The sequence below is a fragment of the Spea bombifrons genome, chromosome 4 (genome assembly GCF_027358695.1).
Source record: "Spea bombifrons isolate aSpeBom1 chromosome 4, aSpeBom1.2.pri, whole genome shotgun sequence".
Lineage (NCBI taxonomy): Eukaryota > Metazoa > Chordata > Amphibia > Anura > Pelobatidae > Spea > Spea bombifrons.
Window position 1 is genome coordinate 31,996,562 of NC_071090.1, and position 20,222 is coordinate 32,016,783.

The 20,222-nt window shown below is 40.1% G+C and overlaps 1 protein-coding gene across 1 annotated transcript in view; it reads left to right on the forward strand.

Annotated features, from left to right (window-relative positions):
* Nucleotides 1–5,504: 5,504 nt before the first annotated feature.
* The window catches only part of AFAP1L1 (actin filament associated protein 1 like 1), a 34,549-nt gene continuing 19,831 nt past the window's right edge, over nt 5,505–20,222 (forward strand). Inside the window, exon 1 of the mRNA XM_053464802.1 lies at nt 5,505–5,988. Coding sequence (XP_053320777.1) covers nt 5,973–5,988 — 16 coding nt within the window. The 5' untranslated portion in view covers nt 5,505–5,972. The remainder of the gene's footprint in view (nt 5,989–20,222) is intronic.

Below are 20,222 nucleotides of genomic sequence, written 5' to 3' on the forward strand. Positions count from 1 at the left end.
CTGTGATTTAAATTGGTGCAGTATTTTTTCTAATCTTATATTACCTGGAACATACCTCTAGAAAAAAAGTAGAAGATTTTATCATTCTGGTTCTGTTTTTCTACATAGCTATTTAGTAAGTGAAACTTTCTACACTCTGAATAAAATGTAATAACCGTGACAGGGTGAGTCCAAGAGGATGTCAGCTGAAGTATCACAAATGGATTTGTTTAGATTTACCTCATTCTGAAAAAATATCAAGGGAACGTCGTGGCAAATACTTTTAGTAAACTGAGTTTCAGTTCCCCACTTCAAATGTGATTATACAGTAAAAAGAAGAAGACAAGCATCCTTTCAGCGTGAAGCTCTAGAGCCATCTAGTGGCCCACCAAACATCAGAATCACGCACACAGTTGAGGTTGAGGCCTTCTTGGAATTTCCAATCGATAACAGCCACTTATGACTTTATTGACTTAATCTTCTTACTCTCTCACAATTGAGTGCCTCTGTTTAACTACATGCTACTCTAGTAATGGGCATTTCAACAATTCACCACACAGAAGAGTACATTTAAATCTTTTATTCTTGCTTCAACCACTCTGCTCAGTAGGGTTCTGTTCAGCCAAAGTTATATGTATTTACCTGTGACAATGTCTACATATTCAAAGTTAATGGCCTCGGAGGTCTTGCGCCACAAGTGCTTAGGTCCAGTCTGTAACGGTGCAGACATATGATAAATATGGTTTCAGGATATCAGATTGCCTATTGTTAATGCCTTCATTACCTGCTAAACGGACAAATCCTACAGTTCTGCCGGAATTATTTGAGAACCATATTTGACACTCCACACAATAGTTTCAGCATACAAAGACAGACTTACCAAGATGCAATCAAGGCCTGTCTTTGCATTTTTTGGTTGTGTGTGATGTCATATGTGGATGATGTGTATGATGTCATATGTATATGTACGCATACGTATGATGTCGTAAGTGGGTGTATAGACCTCTGGGCCTTTGCTTATTGTTTCCTATAACCTAGTTGGGCATGTCAGCATAAGAAATTTGTGTATTTCATGGAAGCTACTTATGGGAGGAATGAACTAGCATCTTGATGGCGTTTCGAGGAAAGATCCTAGAGTAAATATCAAGTAATCATTGGCTATTACTTCCACAAAGCTTGCCAACCCAGCATCATAGAGCTGAGATCTCTAGCCATCTGGCAATGACTTCATCCCATGGAACACACAGGCCACCCGAAAAGTATCAAGGGCCTAGAGAAACGCTTTAGGTGCAGTGAAATGGTGGTGCTACTGGCCATAGCAAATATATAAACCCTTACAGATATGCCAATATGTAATGTTTATTCTCTCTGAAACCTTTCTTATCTTTGTTTGCCTTGGGTTTGAAATCCAGACATGTCAAATATTAAAACAGTTGCCTCTCTCAAGATGTCTCCTCATATATTTCTTATGTTTTAGTGTGTGTGGACCAGCTGTACTGAATCGCTTCAATCTATTCATAAAGCTGGGGGTTTTAGCTGCTGAACAAATGGCAACATCTTGAATAAACTTGGTGAAAAATAAGTATGGGCTCTAAAAATACATAATGCACAACGTCTCTACGGTGCTACTATCAATGTGGATATAAACTCACCCAGTGACTCTGAGTTTACACAGAGTAGCTACTGACTTTGGTGCACAATTAGATTGTGTGGCCTACACCGCTCATCCATGAGGCTGCCATGAGGAAAGCGTGGTCTCTACAGTGTTCATTAGCCATATTGGTTCATAAGGTGTAAAAAGCCACATGGATTGGTGTCGCCATTCCCCATTAGACCAACATCTTTGAATTCACCGGGTTTTTTGTTCACATTGGAAGAAACTTGGTGACTGGACTCATCATAGAGCTCTGCAAAGTAAAAAGATGACCAGTTCAGTTTTCGACTTATTTAATTTATCAATAAGATTTTAGAAGTTAGTAAGTTTAGGAGTGATAAAAAAAAACTTCAGTCTTCTATATAGCGTCGATATTGTTATGTCTCCTTTTTATATATTAGCTCATAAATGCATATATTAAATGGTGGTATATCGAATCCATAGGTTCAGTTAGTCCTTACTTTCCACTCCACATCCGTTCACATATTAGTAAATGTAACCTAATACTCCAATGGCTGGCTGAGGATTATAAGAATCGTCTAGTAAACAGTCGAGACCCAATGATTGTCAATCATGTGTATAAAATGGTGCATATCATTTTGTACCACTTACGTCATATATTTTTGACAGATGTGCTTTTAGAAAAAAAAAATGATCCAAAAGAAACACAGAATAAAATACCCCCAACTGAGATTATGAAAGAGTAGTGTTTGAAAGAATTATTATATTTCAGCACAACACAGTCTGATGTCATTTACTTACGTCCTGCTGTGGGTAGATGCTGGCTTCTTCCAAAATATCAAAAATATTCACCGCAAAACACCACAGGGTTATCTGTGTGATCACAACATAGGATGGAAAAAAACGAGCAGGTCGCTAAAGATGGAACCCCGCGTAGTCTAAAAATATTTTCTTTTCCATTGCTTTATTTTATCATTTTACATAATCATAATCAGATTTCCCGTAATCGTCTTCGTGACACTGTTTTAATGAAAGTTTCCCGTTTTGTCACCTCTTGCAGCTTATTTTTTTATTTAAATGTGACACGGGTTTTTCTCTTTCGGGCATCAAAATTGCCTTCAAAGTGTTGCGGTGCAAATTTCAAAAAGTACGAAATAGCTTAAAACAAAAATACAACAATAATACTGAATATTCATGCATACAATCACGTAAGCAGTGTTTACCCTGAGGGTGCCCACAGGTTCCCATGATCTCCCCAACAAGCCAATATTACTCATCAGTAAGGATGGTGGCTGAGTTGGGAAGGCTTGGGTAGACCCACCATGCCTACCATTTCAGTAAATGTAGATCCTATCTATTCACGTAAGATAGTTAAGGAATGTAGAAGTTTTAAGTGGAAACGTTGCCACCACTTGAGGTCTTCAACAGTTTGGAGCCAACTGATCATCACAGTTCCTGGGTTTCCAAACACTTGTTTCTATGTACAGCTGTTGCTGACTGGCTGCGAAAAGTTTATAGCACAGTAGGCTGACCCCCTGAAATATATGGATTCCTCTGTCTGCGGGGGAACAAAGTTCCCATTATAAACTTCAGGGGAAATACAACCATCCAGTGTGATTAGTCTGAGTAGTTTTTAAGCAGGCATGATCACAGGACAGCTTCCTTCACCAACATATTCAGCACCCCCACCCTTTACTTGTACATTCTTCTCTTGCTGCTTTCCTTTTTTTACATATCTCCTGCTATTAACCCATTAAGTGTCTCAGAAGAAGCTGGACAAAAAAAATCACAACTTTCTGCTCCAGAAAATCTCATAGGAAAAGCCTTGTTTTACCTGGACAGTAATGTAAGGAGGTTTTAGTGAGAGAGTGGTAGATAAGCGGAACAGCCTCCCAGCAATGGAATAGGCAGTCCAAAATCTGAGACCACAGACTGATTTAGGTTTTAGTCTTTACATCAGAAAAATGGTGCGCTCAGGCTGATGCGCTGGAAGTATTTTGAGTTATGGTGTGTATGTGTTAGAGGTTTGTAGATTGCGCACCCACAGTCCTGTCTGCAGAGTCAATAGAAAGAAGGGGTCTGAATGACACTGGAGCGCTATAACTATGAACAGGCTTTCCTTTAAAACATATAGATTAATGGTGGGGGGTCTCTCTCCTTTCTCTCTTATCTCTCTTATCTCTTTTTATCTTGTGTCTCTCCTCTCTTTGCTTTTTTTCCCTACTCTCTCTACCCTATGTTCTCCATCATTTTCATCTTCTGTTTTTTTAGGGGTTTGGCTCTCCTCCTCCTCCATTTCTCTCTTATCATTTCTCTACTCGCTCCTTTATTCCCTCTTTCTTATCACTCTCCCCTATCCTTCCTTTCTCAACACTTCTATTTTCTCTTTTTTCTTTCTTTCTCTCTACATTCTCCCTACTAAACCAAACATTTTAGCTGTCAGAGGTAGAACCACACTTATGGCCACATGCGAGATGAATCCCAATGATTTAGTGGACCTTTAAAGGTGACTATCGGCGACAATATACCTGAAACCAACATTTCTTTTCAGATTTTACATTTATTTAGCCAGAGCATTATCAGAACTACAGACACAGAATAAGTGAATAGAGACATGTATGAATTAGGCATAACGCTATCCTGAATCTAAAACAGGAGGAAGGACTGATTAAGGTCCGAGTCTTCACGGCAGGAAAGTTGGGCAGACTAGATGGGCTGGATGGTTCTTATCTGCCGTCACATTCCACGTTTCTTAACCCTACTCAATGTTATTGTCATTTTTTCTGTTGCCCTATTGTAATATTGCCATGGAATCTGCTTCCACTCTATACTAAGTAAAATTACGATAGATGATATGATTAATAAGCCAAGGCTTTTCATCTGCCCTTTAAGTATATCAACGTGAACAAAAGAACAGAAATAAAGCATGTTTATTTGGAGCCTACAGCACTTCTTTATAACCCAGATTCCAGAGAAGCTTCCTGTAGATCAGCGATGAACATGCTTTCTGCCAGAGGCTTTTAGGGGAATAATCAGCTCTCCTTACACAAGCTGGGTCAGCTCTATTTGAAGTTGGCCTGTCACCTTAAAACAACTTTGCATTCATCGGTAAAGCAGAATAACTCCCATCTACTGCATCCGAACAAAATAAACATTTTAAGCCGTGTTACTTCAACTCCGGTAGACTAAAAGCTGCTAAATGGCACTGTTAGCCTTAAATATATATATATATATATATATATGATTTGGAGAAGGGACAACAAAGTAGAAAATTATATCACAAGTTTAAAAAAATCTATATTGTCGTTTAAACGTTACAAAATATTTTTACAGATGTAGTTTTGGATGCATGGGACAGCTTCCCAGCAGAGGTGGCAGGGGCTTGCACATTTGCCTGGCACAGAAGCACTGCTCCCTTAGTAAATAAATCTATAGAGACGAAGGTCTGTGCTTTATAGATTAGGAACAGACAGGCTCTAGGACATAGATTTCCTGCCATAATCTATGTTTATTTTTCTTTTTATTATAAATTGGTGTTGGAGGAAAAGTTCTTTCTTTCCACTTTGTGAAGCATTTTGTGTTCCCACACAGGAGCCTAAGATACGCTGCAACTACCCTGGCAGCGAAATATATGTATATATATATACATATATATATATATATTTTTTTTATTATTATTTTTTTTATTATTATTTTTTTTATCTATTTAATTTTTTACTCAAGAAATATAGTGTTACAAGTCAGTGTGACATGGAAAGGGTTAAATGAGGTGCAGGCTGGCTAACAGGCTATTAATGATAAGTGCACCTGTCTCCTGGGCTGTATTTTTGGAAAGCAGGCTCCCAGCTCCCATGGGGAGGAATAATGTGAGAAGGCTTTCTAGGAGTGGGATGCTTTCTCCTTTCCTAGAGAAGGGTGAGGCAGGGCACTCCTCAGCAGCAGACCCTCCCTGGAAAGGCTTGTCAGCTATGTGTGGGCTAGTGAGGAAAGGGGGTGGGGAGGCACTAAGACCCCGTGGCCTCTGAAGAAGGGGCAGAGGAGGAAGCGCGCAGGAAAGGCTGTGGAAGTTCCATGCTAACTTTTACCTCCTTGTCAAGGAAGGGAGAGGTTATGAAATTACACTGGGCGCAGTCACCAGAGCAGAGCCCTGCAACTGACGTCCAGAACAAGACCTCTGGGCAGTAGTGCCGCTCGCGTCAGCCTTCCAGGGTGAGATGGTCAGAGGCTGGAGGTGCAGCGGGGTTCCTGGCCAATCATCGTCATATGGAGGGCTGAGCTACATCAGGGGTTAGTGTGAGTGAGCGAGCCCGCCCGCATCTGCACGCTGCAAGCCAACCAACCTGACCGCACACCTGGGCATGCAACATTGGCAGGGGACATGGAGCGGATAAAAGGTAGGTAACTCCCATCACTCTCACAGGACATCTGGATAAGAGTTTCGTGGGGATTGTATTATTGGGCATTAATTGGTCACGGGGGTTTATTCACTAAAAAGTGACTTGCGAATGGAGGTCAGATGAAACATTATGTGTTTTTGCATTAGTTATACATTATGAAGGGCTAACACTGCAGCTCGCCTACTTTTCTGTTTGATAAACGAACACCGTAGTGTTTGGGATTCGAAAGGCTTTTGATTGCAGTTTTTCCTCCCCTGCCCTCCTGCCTGCCCGGGGGGGTTGCACTAGGAGTCAGTGGGGCTGCAAGTTTATACAATTCCATTGACCCTCTCTAATCTCCACACTGAATTACTAGCCTCTCTCCAAAAACAGAAGCCAATAATGCAGCAGAGGTGACCTGCTTACCGGGAACCTACCACCTCCGCTTAATACTCAGCTCATAGTGCTGCATACGTGCTTGCTACTATAATAATAATATTATTATTATTATTATTATTATTTATTATTATTTTAGAAATACAAATCCCATCACCATTAGCCAGCAAGGTGTTAGTAGGGGGTGTACTTAGTCATTAGCTGTGAATTTAAAAGGGGTAGTATTTCTTTTTAACGTTATTTTGAATGAAACCTTATTAAAATGTAGTTGAAGTACATAATATATGTTATTTATTTTATATATATAATTATTTTTAGCTTGAGAAAAACATAATTCTAATAACGTTTTTCATATAGGAGGTAGAGGAGTGCCGGGGATAAGAAATGCCGAAAGTGAGATTGTCCGATATTATTAGCAATACCTGGGAACTTTCTAAATGAGCTGAGACTGTAAATATTAACCGTTTAATGGCCATTCAGGCAGATTCTATGTAGTAACTCATCAAATGTGTTCCCCAAATGGCTGTCCTCGTGGAAACCTTGACTTGTCATTGTTTTAAAGATACTTTATTCAGTGACCTGTATTAAAGCAGGGAAATCAACCGTAACATACTAGTAGCCAAAGCACCAATCGAGGGTGTTAAAAATGATGAGTGCGATGTAGAATAGGAAGGAGTCGGTTCCATACTGTGTGATCTTGAGAATCTGCCCCGCCACTCTGAGATTGGAGCAAAACCCCTGAGACTCGAGGTCAAACGCTGAGAGTTCCCAGAAATGGAAGAAGTCAAGGGATTTTTATTTTTTTTGGCAAAGCCTGCCAAATGAGTTGGTGCTAATCGGGTACGTTTGGAAGAATGTTCAAAGTTTCCGCTCATTGCTTCAGAGTTTGAACCACCTGTAAATGTTAGTAAGTGAACCTACCTGTGAAGTATTGGCACCAGATGGATTAACTTCTTCCCTCTAAAACAGAAGTCTTATATTCTAGAAACTTCAGCACTAGGAGACCGGATGACGAGGGTTTATCCAGCTTTAACATTAATAGATGACGGCTTTGCTGATATTTCCAACAATAGCCAGGAGCTATAGTGCCTGTGTCATATTAGACATAGTCATACCTGAGAAGCTCTATTTTGACCTCTTGCACCCTGGAGACCTTTCTCTCTTTATATTTTTCAAGAAATCATAGACTCCAGGCCTGGGCTGGCCCTCCGGCAAGCCAGGCAAATTCTTAGCTCTATACGCTCCTAATCTACCCCTTCAGCGGCAGAACAGGTGCTGTGCAGTGTGAAGCCGCCTCATGCTGGCCTGCAGAAGCCAGGCTCACCCCGTCAATACTTTGAAGCACATCTTCATCAATTATTTGGGCATACCTAGGTGTTTGCACGTGCAGTGTAATTAAATTTAGTCTCCGGGGACATCAGGCAAGATTTTTTTGGGATATTATGTTGGTGACGCGAACATTTATTATTTTGACCAGTGGATTTGTGACCTGTTGTGGGGTCCTGGCTGATGATGCTGGGGTTCCACCAGTGGAACCTGTCAAAGTGCACCGCAGGAGAGGCACTAGGTTACCCCTCTACTATAGGACTACCTTGTATACAAAAAGATAAATGGTCAGACTTACATGATGGTCATTTGCTTTGATTGGCATCATATGGCAATCACTTATAACTTTAGAGGAAGATAAGCATTTTCTTTTCGCTAAGCTGTGCAAGAGTCTTTATCATCAAACAGCTGTTACCAGATCGCGGTGTCATCTGGAGATAGAGATCTGAGTTTTGCACTGTACAATGAGCCATTGTTCAGGCCAACAGAGCTGCATTGCGTTCTGTTTAGAAATAAACATGTTGTTTTCTAATGTAATCCACCATACAGTCTACTCCACAACTCTCAGGCAAGCATCAACAGGTCAGCTCAGTGACATTACTAAAGTGGAGGAAAGATGCAACAATGATGTGAACAGCAATGATGTGAACAGCAACAAAATATTTGAATATAGTGCGATGCAGTTGGCATGGATTTCATCTGTAGGGCCCCCAAAACACATTGTTTCTCAGTTTTTGGTGGTCTCCTATGTACGGCCAAGATCTGTGACTCCAGCGGAGCAGACTTCTGTGCTTCCTCACCAGTTTGTTAAATTAGTGACTGAAGATGTAGAAACATGGTCTGATACCCAGATATAGATAGACTCCTGATAGAATCAGCAGCGGAGCTGGGCAAGGAAGAGACATTAATGAAACTGTTGCCTCAATGACATCAGGACCATACCCAAGGTATTGTTTCCTTCTAGTTTGAAAGATATTCACTGACCAGGGGTGAGAATGCAGAGGAAACCAGTAATGATCTAGTATGGAATCCTTATTGGTGTTCCCATTGCATATAATTGCTACTGGCCTAATACCCTTGATGGATTTCTTGCGATCAAAGTTGAACAATGTAATTTCCACAGGAGGTGCTCAGCATTTGTCAAAAAACCCATCACTCACCCTCTGACTGACCCCCTGCTAGTGTGAGGCAGAGTCTGAAACATAACTGGATGGCAGAAGGGCTGACAACAATCAATATGTCTGTCATCCAGTTAGTCTCATATAGGACACAGGGGGTATGCGGTTATGGGATATTCCCACCCTGACCACCTCCACCTCCACCCTGGTTTTTGATTGTACAGGATAGGAGCATTTCCTCTTTTCCGGGCTCGTCTGCCTCCCTCCCTTAAGAGGCTTGGCTCCGGCACAGGATGCTGCCTGCACAGGAAACTTCTGAACTGAAGTCTCTGACCTTGAAGCTGCACCTGATCTGCCTACCATCCACTCCTCAGACGCATACTCACAGCAAGGGAAGGGCTGCTTAGCCACAGGAAGAGCATCAGCTTTAGGGGCAGCCTGACCTCCAAACACACATACTTTTATCCATATAGTGTATTGGGACACCTGCCCATTGCACCAACAGGGACTTTGATGACCTTACATTCTAAATACAAAGATATGTAGTTGGTATGCCCCCCCCCCCCTGCTTTGCAGTTACAACGGCTTCCGCTGTTCCGGGAAGGCTTTCCGCAAAATTTTGGAGTGTTTTCTGTACAAATCTTTATCCGTACGTCCAGTAGAGTATTTGTGGGGTCTGACAGTGATGTTGGATGAGAAGGCCTGGCTCGCAATCTCCATTCCAGTTCATCCCAAAGGTGGGTTTGATGTCAGGGCTCTGTGCGACCTAGTAAAGTTCTTCCACACCAAACTCATCCAACCATGTTTTTATGGACCTTGCTTTGTGTACTGGGGCACAATCACACTGTAGTAGGAAAGCACCTTCCCCAAACTGTTCCTACAAAGTTGGAACCTAGTGTACCCCTCAATGGCAGGATCAATGATTCAATCATTGGCAATCATTCACCATTTAAAGTCAACTGGATATACTGTTTTGGTTTTTTTCCCCCCAATATATGGTCTAAACAATAATATTTTAGCATCTCAGCTTATTGAACAGCTTTAACTTATGGATCTCTAGCACATAGAGTTGCTGTAAGTTTCACTATCTTTGCAATGTATTATGATGGACCATTTCTGGTTAGGTGTGAGCAAACCTTACAGTCCTTGGCTTGCGAATAGAATCAATGTAGGTAGATGCAAATCTACAACAAATCCTGGGACATAAAGCTAAACGTATGGACTAACTGAATGTTATTACAGGTTTCAGGTTCCTACCAGGTTGATACACTGAGCTTGAAACATTTCCACTGGGATATTTCAATCCTGTTGCCCATTGTAGGAATTCCCTCATCGCAGAACCCACAATGACATATTTATTGAGCCCTCTCCCCTCCCCCTGGTGTCCTGTGACTGCCCTGGTCTATGGATAATGTGTAGCTGCCAGCCTGTGTTTACATTGGGTGCTCTGTGGCTGTATAAGGACAGGAGGTAGGACTGTGGATGAATGCTAGTCTGTTCATCATTTCAGTCTTTAGTAGTTCTTGTTTATAGAGAGAGCTTCTAGTTTATATAGTGCTTTTTCAGAGTTTAATACAGACCTGCACTGCTTTAGGTATCTCCTTCTTTACCCGTGTCCCGCAGTGAAGACATTGACTTAAGTCACTTCTTTTGGGCATTCTCTAGCTTGGCACAAATAAGGGACCTCAGTGTCCCGAAAGGTTGCAATAAATTTGATTCTGTAAGCCATTAAAGATGTCATTTTTATTCCAGTTCTGTGGTTTCTTTATTATAAAAGGCCATTGACTCCTGCTGGATGGATGGAATTGATCACCATTCCTGAGGCCTTGGAAAAACCGACCCTGCCATCATCAAAAAAACACCCATGCCACCGTGATTTTACACAGTGACTTATAAAAAGGGATGCTAAAGCAATGTTTGAAACAGTTTTACTACGAAATCCCACCCTATGGAGTTGGGTTTTTGTGGCTTTATAGTACTTTATGGTTGTAGTGCACATTGATAAATATAAAATTGAAGTTAGGTAAAATGTTTAGAATATTTCAGTGCTCTATACACCACTTTTTTTTTTGCTCTGATCCTTACCAGCCAAGGAGCAGGGATAGGTTGAAAAGCAACAGTGATGCAGCTGTTTTTTTCCGTAACTAGTACAGTCAATGGCGAGTATCCTTTTTACGTTCTATTTTAAGGTTAGTCGGCGTGTGATTTATCTTGATATGTGTGTACATGTAGTGAAGCTTTTCTAAAAATGTGTGTGGATCAGGCATCTGTTACTGAAACTTATTCGAGGAGACTGTGATCAGGCGGCTACTCAGAAGCTATTTTAACCCGAGCATTGGTGTGGTATGTATGTTTCCAATAGACATTATCAGTGCTAGTAAATTATCCATGAGCCTTGTCTGTCTTGCATCCCCTTCAACTGCTGACCCATCACAAGTAAGTTATGGTGTACATTTTGTGTGATTCATTTATTACAGATGGATTGCACTAACTCTTTGTAACTACAAAAGGAACTTATTAGGAGTAACTTTATATTAAGATATTTATATTTATATTATATTAAGTCTTTTTTTTGGGGAGGGGGGGTCTTTTTTCCCATCCAAGTCAAAGACTTTGGGTTTGGAAAAGGCCATGAAGCTCAGCACATCTCCATATAACCTTACTTTTCTATAAATCACAATTTCTGGGGGCTGCATAGACCCTTCAAGGTAAAATCTTGATTTATGAAGATTTATCAACACGACTGGATTAACACTGGCCATTTTGTCTTTAATTTTGTCTTTCATTGCGGTGACATGTGGGTTATCATTATTGAATAATTCCCTACTGCTCATCATGTTGTTGGGGTGAAACGTATTTATTATTGTCTAAATGACATTAACGGGGTGCTTGATGGGTGTAATGGCGGGGCATGCCCTATCTCCCGTATCAGTACCATGGACAGAGGGTGGTATACTCGAGGACAAGGCTAATGTTGGACCCAGTATATTAACTTTTTAGTGTCAGGGGAGCGATGCTGTCTGCCTGTTGAGGAATGCGTTGGCTTATTGTTTTATGTTTTGTTTTTCTTCTTTCTGGAATATCAAATCGTATCATGTCTGCTTTAACATATGCCATGGTTTAATGAGTCAGTAATGCTTTACTTTATAGGTTTATATCCGAAAAGAATTGTAAAAAGTAGGGTGTCTGTGTAAATGATACTGGATTATGATGGGCTTCTTGTTAGATATTTAAATCATTTTCACAGATCCAGAAATACACAGATAAGCCCCTGCCTGCTAACAAACTCAAAATACCCTAGCCCTCTGGCAATTACGTTAACTTCTCAAAATGCCTGTCAACTTTCTTTTCTATATGAGCAGTCAATGAAGGAATATATTCTATTTAACGTATAGTCTTCCTGAATGTGTTTCTTTCACATATCTAACAATATGAACCCCTTTTCCTACATTTCATCATCCAACGGATAGCCTGATTTTTTTTTTTTTTTTTTTTTTTTTTTTTTCCCTATTTCATTAGATTTTTTTTTTCCCCCTGGATATATGCAAAGGAACAGAAAGGGAGCGTCCTTGTAAACAGTTTAACTTTGCTCTTTTGACAAGCGAAAAGTAGTGGGGGTCACAAAGTACCATAAACCCCTGATGAGAGCTTTAAGCCTTTGTCCTATTACATGGGTATCAGATTGTTATGTATCCCTGGTGTTACAATGTCACAGCTATTATCCACATTAGCATAGAGTATCTCATCTTCTGACCCTCACTGTGACCTTTGGGGTTGTTACTTTTATTTCAGAGGATAGAATATCTAAGGATTTTCACAGAGACATTGCTGTCTGTGCTGTAGAACCGTGAGAAGGTTCTTCTGCATGTCTGGTCAAAACCTACATTTACTAATTTCTGATGGATTTACTTAACTGCGTGTACCTGGAGGGTGTTAAAGGGCTTTTTGTTTTGTAGCAGATTTGAATGGGAGCAGAATTTAACTATTGACTAGACTGTAACTACTATCTAGAGAAGCGCAACAACCTTAAGGAATGTAATAGTGAACCTAGATCTGTGTTTCCTAAACTTCCTTGCCATTCAGGCGTTAGTACTGTTCTCGTTCTTATATTAGGACACTCTTGGGGCATATTGCTAAAAGTTAAGTTTTTCAATTTAGATTTTTTTTTCTTTCTGTAAGTATGATGTTTTACGTAATCTAGGCGTGAGGCTTTTGCCAATTAAGCATCTGCCAAGCTGCTCTGATCCTTCCTTAACCCAGCCTCGTTTATTCAGTAGGGACTGGGTTCTGTTTTATCTGATCAACCTGAGAAATCCAATAATGTCTTATTTATCTCAATGAATATTTTAATCTCAATGTTTTTCTTGGATGACCGTATTTTTTTTTTCTTATTAGTTTGTTCAGTATTTTTCCCCATGTGACCTAAGACCTTGGAGTCAGTATTGTCATCAGGCAGCACCATTGTGTGGTTCTAGACAAAGTGGACCTGTGCACGCAGTAACTCACTCATCTGGCGTTATTTATTATCTTTTATTTATTACACTCCCTGTCCGTGAGCTTGCCATCTATCTTTATTATACCTGTTAAGAACTGTTGGTGAGCTTATGCGGGCCCCGCTCATGAGCTTACAGTCTAAAGCGATGACCCATACACTTACTGTATATAAATATAGTAATCGAAAACAACTTTAGTAAATACATTACAGCGCATGAAGCTATATAAATGGTAACAATGTTATTTTCCTGGTCACGGTAGTTGTGATATCCCCTTTTCTTTCTTTGTCTGTCCCCTGGGTCCCACTCATATTCTCCCTCCATGCAATGACATCACATAATTTCCTTCCTCAAGAAAGCATTTCCCTCCAGGTGAATTCTGGGAGCCATGCGTTATAAAATATGTGCGTCTTCCTTTTGATGTCAGCGCCAGTATCTGTTCCTATGTTTTGCCTTGTTGTTTATCCCTATGAGAGTCACTTGTCGAGAACCAAAAAGGAATGTACAAGCTAAAAACGCATATCTTGTGTTCTATTTTTGGTAACTCCTATTGTAACTGGTTGTTTCCTATCCGTTTTAAGCTCACATTGATCACATACACTAGGGTCAAAAATGGTATATGATTTGAAATAAAAATGCTCGTATGTTCAGCATCTCGATAGAAACATTTTTTGTAAATGAAGTTTTATGATATTTAGTACAAAAGGCTGGCTATTTCTTTCATTCCTTCAAAATCTTAGTAGCAGTAGTAGAAAAGTTTCCCTTGCTTGGAGGCAGATTCACAGTAAATGCCAATAATTACATTTTGGCTTAGGGTGAACTCATTGAGAAATAATATTTGTTTCTTAATAGGTAACAGGATGTCCAGAATAATGAAGGGTCGTATATGTGTGTACTTTTCTTGTTTGATTAAAAGAGTCGCAGCAAAAGAAAAAAACATGTCCCCTTTTAATCTCCTGCTTTGTTACAGAAATTAGTACAAAGTGTACCAGTTTCATTAGGGTTTTTATATGTCTAGTTGTTAAAAGGTCTTTGATCCCACAACGAAAACATCAGAAGTAGCATTGGCCAGTAATTTGAAGCACACAGAACTGTGAAAATCTGCTCAATGAAGGTAGACAATTATAACTTTGTTTCAATGTTATTTATGGACATTTGGTTTTATTCATTTACTTTGCTGAGTATTTATACATAGGCATGTTTTGGCATTACAGGTATAATTTGTTGGAATTTTTACAAGCTTTAAGCACTGGGGTTCTTCAAAGACTTCTTTGATGACCGTAGGAGTGACTTGGGACAAAGATAGAACAAGGCAACACATTAGAAACAAACGAGGTGACAGAACAAAGCAGAGCTAGATTAAGTGAGAGGGTTTCTCTTCATTAAGCACATCCATACAGAAAAAATATTAAACTGAGGACTTCTTTAATGATGGGCAAATAAAACTCCTTTTTTTTCCCCTACATTAATGGAAACAAATTTGGAGACCACCTATTTTTCGTGATTTACATTATTAATAATGAAAAAACACACAACGCACAACACAGTGCAGCTCACGATCAAGATAACAAGGTTAACTGAAACACCTATACCTCAAGTGGAATCAACATATGGAAAAATACTAAACCAATTGTATCAGTCCTCAGTAAGCCACAATGACATTTGGAAATAGCAGTTTAGGGAAATAAGAAAAATCTAGAAATATATGTGACGGTATAAAAAACACTTAATAAAATCACAACTCTCAGTCTGAAAAACCACAGGGCCCTTGTGGCTAGGATCAGTTGATTGATTACCACAAAAATAATAGACAGAAAAAAAATACCAAAAAATATATAGTAAAACATATAATAATATAACACTCCTGATCAATATTGGTACACGGTTCAGGCTTAATGAGTATAAAGTCCCATTTAAGAAAAACCTATAAAAATTTTATCCAACTAAAAAAGACTTTGTAGCAATTGTCCTGCAACATGAATTTGTATCAACAGTGTTTCAGCACTGAATACTTCAAAACATTGTGCTGATAGTAAATTATCTGTAGAAAGATGTCCTCAAACATTCAGTATGGTATGGATCCCTTGGGGTAGGCAGTAAGCACTATGTCTTTATAGAATCGCTGGCCAGTGCCTTATTTGGTAAAACAGATGCTCTTTTTCTTAACGGATCATAAAAAGATGGTACACTGTACCCCTCACCATCTGATGTTAGACTGGATTTTTGTCACTAGCAGATCTTTTCCAGTGCAACGCTCCAACTGGGAGATATGGCTCTGGATGGAAGGTCCTACACACGGTTAACAACTGACGGATATCATCTGACTGTTGCGTCAGACGCTGGTGATTGCCAGTGCGCTGGCCTGTGTGAGAGGCTACCTTCCATCCAGAGCCATATCTTCCGCTTCCTAGAGTCGGTTGGTATTTCATGGACATGGTATTTGGGATGTGGGCGTCTCGGGCCAATACCGCAAAAGATGAGAATTTTTTTTTATCATTTGGTGTTTCATCTAAAGTTACGGTACTAAAGCCATTTGAGAGAACATGTTCCTTTTATGTTGAGTCTCCCGGTTGAGTCATCCTCACATCCTTTGAAAATATTTTTTCCCTCTTCCACCATTGTCGCATTCTCGTTTTTGTTTATTTGTAGTATGACTTTTTTGGGATGTTTGCAAATCCATCACGTTGTCTCCATGTTACAGTCTGCGCTCATCTGAAGGGAAATCCTCGCTGTTAAATTATAAATATTTACTGTATTTTTGTTTCTTCTAAGAATCTTCTTGGCTTTGCCAGGAGAATGGGGAAAAAAACAGAGAGCCTTTGTACAAATATTATTTAAGTAAACAAGTCAATTTTAAAAAAAGAAAAACACATTTTACATGAAGCAAATGAGTTACCGAACCTTCATCTAGTGAACAGTCAAATTCATGTTTATCATTAGTTATGAAGTTATTAGTTATCGCAAATGGGGAAAAAATGCTAACCATGCTTTCCATGCCACCCCTGCTCACCAACCCCCTTACTTCTCATGCTGTGTGGTTCCTCATAAAGATTCCTAGTTTTCTGTATAGAGTTCTGTAATATGCAAATGAGAAATACTTCCCAGGGTGCATGCCAACTCTTACCACACAGCCGCCCCCCCTAGCTGGTGTGCCGGCTTCAGCACTTCCAGAGAGGATGGGTGCTAGAGACAAGCGGTGCCTCCTTCACGTGCCCAAAAGCCAAACCAAAAGAATCTGGCTCCAATGTAAGTTACTTTAATATTAAAGTTTATTCTTATGGAAGGTGCTAGTTCATAAGATGGGAGGGAAAATATGCTGGTTTTCCTCCCATGTGATGCCCTCCCATTTTAATAAACTTAACTTACCTTGATGCAAGTGCTGCACTCCAATATAAAGTGTTCGATTGAGATATAGGCACGCGGCACTCTGCTCTTCCATCTCCCCTTCTATCCTCTCTACCACCTCCTGCCCTTTTACCCACAACATCCAATGCCCCCTCCAGCTTCCCTCTGATATGTTTTTTTTTTTTTGTGCATCGTTAGTTCATGGTGTTGGAGAAGGTGTATATGTGAGTGTATGGTGTTAGAGCAAGTTTGCATATAAGTATGTGCGTAGGTTTTACGGAGGGGGGGGGAGGCCCGTCAAAGAACTAACTGCACCCAAGCAACACCAATCTTAGGTTCACCCCAGGTGAGGATAGATGAGGAAGGGTAAGATTAGGTGAGGAGAGGGAAAGTAAAATGACGGGAGAGGGCATGTAAGGTGACGTAAGTAAAGGAGATCTGAGGATAGTGTAGGATGGGAGAAGGTAGGTAAGTTGAACAGATAGAGGTGGCATGAAGAGAGCAAAGGTGAGGTTACGTAAATAGATAATAGGTGAGCAGAGGAAGTAGGGAAGAGAGGGAGAACGAGAGATTTTTGGCCATGTAACTTCAATAACTGGTACATACACTAATAGATTTATATAGCACCATCATATTCTGCAGTGCTGTACAATGCATGTTTTGTTACAATAGTATGGCACACTCTCATGATTGTCTGAAATTCACAAACTTCCCCTAGACACATAATAACCCTGAATGATATGGGAACCGCATGCTAGGGTATTGTTAGTCCGGGGCAGGTGGTTTTGGTCCCAGGATGATAAGAATCTTAAACTGCTGTGAAGGGCGGTTTCTGTCATTCGCAGTGCCTTCCTCTCACCCACAAAACTGTGAAATAAAGTTGTGGCAACAATATGACCTCTAAGCTTGAGACAATTGGCTTTATGTTTTCAGAAGGATATCACTTATCAGTGCCTGGAGGAGAAAGATCTGAGCACTCATTAACCCTCCTCCTTCCCTCTGCTCGGCATAACTTACACAGAGCTTTCTTGTAGCTTCCATTATTTATTTTTAGTTTGGCTGCCTTAGATATGCTGGCCACACAAGCTGATATGACTTTATTACCCACAAGAAAAATTCTTTGAAGGTGCAGGGCATCCCAAACCATCGGTATTGAATGTGTGTTATCTTCTATAGGAACACTGTTCGTTTTCAGCAGTCGTGTCCGGTTGACAGCCCAGTTCCTTTTAAGGATCCTCTGTCTTTTCATGCACCAAAGCTAGAAGACTGAAATGCGCTCCTCATGATGTATCGGGCCTTAGTGTGCACGGGACATCCGTGATCAAGAAGACTGGTTTTAGTTTAGTGGCATGTTGATCAAAACCTGCATTGCTAATGCCCATTGTTTGTTGGTCTTTTTTTTTTCTCTTTGGCAAACGTTGCCTACATCATCACATATACAATGAGTTTAGAAACATTTATTAGATCATCAAATGCAGTCATTTTCACTACAGATTGTTTGTAAAAGGTTTTTTCTTTCTGCAGTATGTCAGCTTTTCTAGACCCCAATCTAAGAATTAAGATGTATGTAGACTACTAATTAATGCATGGGCAGGACCCTAAACATACCTCCTGTCCTTTAGTGACTGCATAGAGAGCAATGATAAGCCTTTACAAAGATAATAGGTGGCATTAACACCAATACAGCAATTGCATCCAAAATGAGATGCCAACACCCTAGAACTGAATCCAAGCACATCATTAGATTAGAGTATGATTCTAAAAAAAAGTGCTAATTCACCAAATTTGGAAATGCTGTTTTTACCATATGCTTTCTTTGACGTGTACTTTATTTTGGTATTTGTAGTTGGTTCATTCATCTAGTAGGATGAACGCTCACTGTGTCCAGAATTTATAACTTAGTTAAGTGACGGAACAGTCTTTAGCACATAGTTACTATACTAATCTTCCAAGGCTGTGATTAGATCTGGTCACCATTTCCTCCTCTGCAGACTTCTTGAGTAGTTTTGGGGTCATTGAGGGTGAGTGGGTAAGTGGTGCAATTAATTGACCTCCTGATTTCAATAATGGCCAAATTGAGTTGATACTAAAATAAAAGCATGAGCTCAGAGGTCTACAATGTGACCGTGTAAGAAGGCAAATCTGTTGTAGAAGAAGACTGGAGCCTTTGTTCTGTAAGTGTCTCATTTTACCCCTCTCTTTTCAAGAATGATTAGCTTTATATGTTGTTTGCTCACATGGGCTGTGAAGAAGGGAGAAATATTTTGATGAACGGGTGGTGTTCTTCAATTTTCTGATTTTGCAGCCAAGCGCACTTTTCATCCTAACTGGGCGGATTAATGATCATCACAAACGTAACTGCCCGTACTTCAATGTATTTTACAGTGTCTAAATGCATTGGTGTTTAATATAGCAAATCAACCTATATATTTATTACGCATTAAATGACTATTTAGTCGGGCATCCTTTAATAATTTAATGTGACTGTAAAAAAAAACATTCCCAGATTAGTGATGGCATTAATCAGATAAGCAACTGCAGACGCTCTCATTTTATTCAACTTAATCGTAGGTCTGATAAGTGGGTAGGGAGCCAAGTCTCACTTTACATGAGACAGCTGTTCGTATTCATTTGCTTTTCTCTGTAACCGAGATGATTCTGCCCAATATTATGAATGTGTTTCTGGCTAAGGGCCTCGTGGCACTAACTTTTTATCTGAGCTTCGGTTGTTCATATTCATAAACCCATTGGTTTCCCTGGTGGTTGCGAGCTCTGGACTGGCGTGTGAACCCACATATATGCAATCTACATTAAACATAGACCCACAATTGCTGTTGATAAATATGACCTTATGAGTTCCAATAGACAGGAAGGTGCCTCTTGTGTGTCCAGAGGAGGAAGTTAAGGCTGGCCTGCTTCCTGTGAGTATTTACAGTACGCACATATGACTTATGCATACTTCCATGGTAACCGTGTGCTAAACAGAGGGTACCGGAAAGATCCATATTTTATTCTGTGCCGTTGCACGGGGTGTCTTATGTTTGAGTTATTGTTAAAGGGCAGTTTGCTGTCACTGACAGCCTCTCCAAAGAAGAATGCATATTAACGTACTGTGTGACCACTTTTAACATGCATTCTTCAAAAAGAAAAAAAAAAGACTTGCCTGAAGGAGAAGCTGCAGCTCTGCAGATACCTCCCTCCGTGGTCCAACGATTATTGCCACTGGTGGGCTGCTTAAAGCAGGGGTAATAGTGCCCGACCTGCAGCATACGCCAAGGCAGTGCTGGAGTTGGCTGGCAATAAGAAACTCGCGTTCAATGGAATGCGTTCAGCCAAATGCATCGCCTGCATAGAAAAATGCTGGGGGGGCAGGAAAATCAATTTTTATAGCTGAGTATGCAAAATATAACAGAAATATTCACTTTAAGGATAGTTTGATTTTTTTTTTTTTAAAAAAAAGCATTTCCCCCCTCTGGCTTTAATAGAGTTAAATAAATAGTTGTCCATATTGTCAAACCATCAATTATCTCACCCCAAGTATGGCACGCTAATTCTTTATAAATGCCGTTATTGG